Raw genomic sequence first — 2,548 nt, 5'->3', positions numbered from 1 at the left:
ACAGGGGCAAGGGACAGACACGTATTCAGTTCCTGATAAGGCTAATAAGTCAAAAACCATACAAAATAATTAATGAAGACCAATTGAAAAGGGACTAAGAATAGGTCCATCAATACCATATTGACATTTAATATTAAGACGAACCTCCCACTTTAATGTATAGTCATTTTAAAAAAACTGATAAATATTAGGACTCATCCACAAATTCAAATCATTTTGTAACAAATACTTGAAGTGATGGGTGTGTGTATATATATATATATACAGTATAACTATGGATGGGATCCCTTATCCAGAAATCAGAATTATGGGAAAGCCATTTCCCATAGAGTCCTTTTTAAGCAAATAATTCAAATATTTTTTAATGATTTCCTGGTTCTCTGTAATAATAAAACAGTAGCTTGTACCTGATGGTAAGTAAGCTGCATGAATCCATATTGGTGGCAAAACAATCCTATTGGGTTTAATATTTAAATGTTTTAGTAGATTTAAGGTATGGAGATCCAAATTACAGAAGGATCCATTATCCAGAAAACACCAGGTCCCAAGCATTCAGGATAATAGATCCTATACCTGCACAATATAGGATGAAGGAATTATTTCCCTTATTAATATAAGTGTGTAAATTCCTACATTGTCAATGTAACAACTATTTTTTCTTTGTATTCCACACTAATTTCTGTTCCTGCTTAGGATTTACTTTGCATTATGTCACTGGATGATACTGGACTTTAGAGATGAACTGTTTTACTGCAGTTGATCTTTCCTTGGTGGACAATATTCCACATTTTAAGTAAGTCTTCCGAGCTCATTTTGTGGACAACCAAAAGGCTCTTATAAAAACAAGGGTCCCTATTCATTGCACTAGATTTTCGTTTGCTTATCCCAAATGTCCGGAAACCTGGATGCAGCTTGGGCTGTACCCCTACAGAACTCAAACACATCCCCAGGAACACATCGTCAATGGGAAATAACTGTATCTTCTCAGAAGCTATAAAGAGCTTCCGTGCTAGAGAAGAAGCCATTAAAAATCCTCCTCCTCCAGCATAAACTGGGTACGGCTTATCATACAACTCTTTGGGAATAAAGTATTTGCTTTGCCGGTTCCTGATAGGAGCAGCTCGAGAAATGATATCCCCCACAAATAAGCTCGGTAACAGAGGGTCGTCCTTTTTAAAGTCTAAGAAGTCCAATATGTTCCCAGTGTTAACAAAAATATCATCGTCCCCCTTAAAGATAAACTGCACATTGGGGCAATAAATGTGGAACCATTTTAAAAAGTTGACTTCTTTTAGGGTCAGGTTGAAAAAAGTGTCCATGAAATCCCATTGCAGGATGTCCCCATATATTTGGTCCTCTTGTTCAATAAGCCTTTGGAGGTTTCGATGGTCTTTCCCCAGTGATGTGGTTCCCAGAAGAAACAAGGTCCTTACTTTTTTCCCATCTACTTCCTTCTCTTTGCCCCAGGTCCTCCTCACGGCATCTCTTCTGTCATGCTGTTCAATGATGGACTTTACTACAATGAGCAGGTGGACCCCTCCTTGGCACTTTTCAGGATGGTTCAGAAGCAGTGGGAAATACCTGCAGTGCCTGTGCAGAATAAACTGATGGAACCTAGGATCCACGTGTTTGAACCAGGGTTGCTTCCTTAAAGCACTGTTTTCCGGACATCTGCTTTCATTTATGTCCCACCTTGAGGGCGATAAATCAGTTGCCCTGGAAAGCCTTGCTTTTTCCTTGTTGGAAGATCCAGCATCGTGATAACTGGTTCCTTCACTGCTTCTTTTGTAGGAGCTGTTCTCTGGCTGAAGCCATTGGTGCTTGACTCTAGAATGCAGTGCCAACTCGTTCTTGCCCCCTTCCTCCACTATATGAAACTTATGAATAGTCACCAGTGTTACACAAAATAAAGACACACTTAGGCAGGTTTTCAGGACTCTTCTCCTGCGAAACAGACACTCCATGCCTGGAATGTTGGGAACACTGAATTTCAACAGGATCCAATTCTCAGCTTTCTCCCCCCAGTCTACTGCTTATTCCTGAAAAAAATAACAGACTTGCATGTCTGCAAAATATACGTTTCCTGAGGAAACGTAGAACTGAGTCACTGGAAAGTACTATGAAATCGCCTGCACATTCAGATTCTGGAAAATGTCAGTGAAGAGAAGAAAGCAGAGTTCTGTCCGTTAGTTTCATGCTTTAAGTATACAGTTTCATTCCAGCACAGGGATGCCTGTAGGGTACGGACATGTCAGATAACTCAGGAGTTCCTCAGGCTTGTTCTTCCTGATGCTGAAGCAGGAGGGAGGGTAGACATGTTGACGGAGTCTTTCCAAACTCTTCAGAACTAGAATCCAGAATGATACTGCGCCCAAGTCTCCACTGCAGTTTCACCCTGTGATTTGTCAGATGTAAACTGCCACTTGTGCATTTGGAGTACACAGGCAGTAAACTCCAGCATCGGGTTTCCAGGAGCCACACTTGGCTGGCTGTTCATGATTAACCCTTTCAGTCCACTCTGGCATACCACAGCAAAGTCACATGCCTT

The 2,548-nt window shown here is 40.9% G+C and overlaps 1 protein-coding gene across 1 annotated transcript; it reads right to left on the bottom strand.

Annotated features, from left to right (window-relative positions):
* Positions 1-509: 509 nt before the first annotated feature.
* Positions 510-2,548, bottom strand: LOC108697017 (UDP-GlcNAc:betaGal beta-1,3-N-acetylglucosaminyltransferase 7). Its single transcript, XM_018226695.2, has one exon. The coding sequence runs from the start codon at positions 1,962-1,964 to the stop codon at positions 732-734; it is 1,233 nt and encodes a 410-aa protein (XP_018082184.1). The 5' UTR covers positions 1,965-2,548; the 3' UTR covers positions 510-731.

This window comes from Xenopus laevis, chromosome 7L (genome assembly GCF_017654675.1).
Source record: "Xenopus laevis strain J_2021 chromosome 7L, Xenopus_laevis_v10.1, whole genome shotgun sequence".
In the NCBI taxonomy this organism is placed as follows: Eukaryota; Metazoa; Chordata; class Amphibia; order Anura; family Pipidae; genus Xenopus; species Xenopus laevis.
Note: the sequence above shows the minus strand (reverse complement) of the source record. Positions and strands in the feature narration are given on the sequence as shown.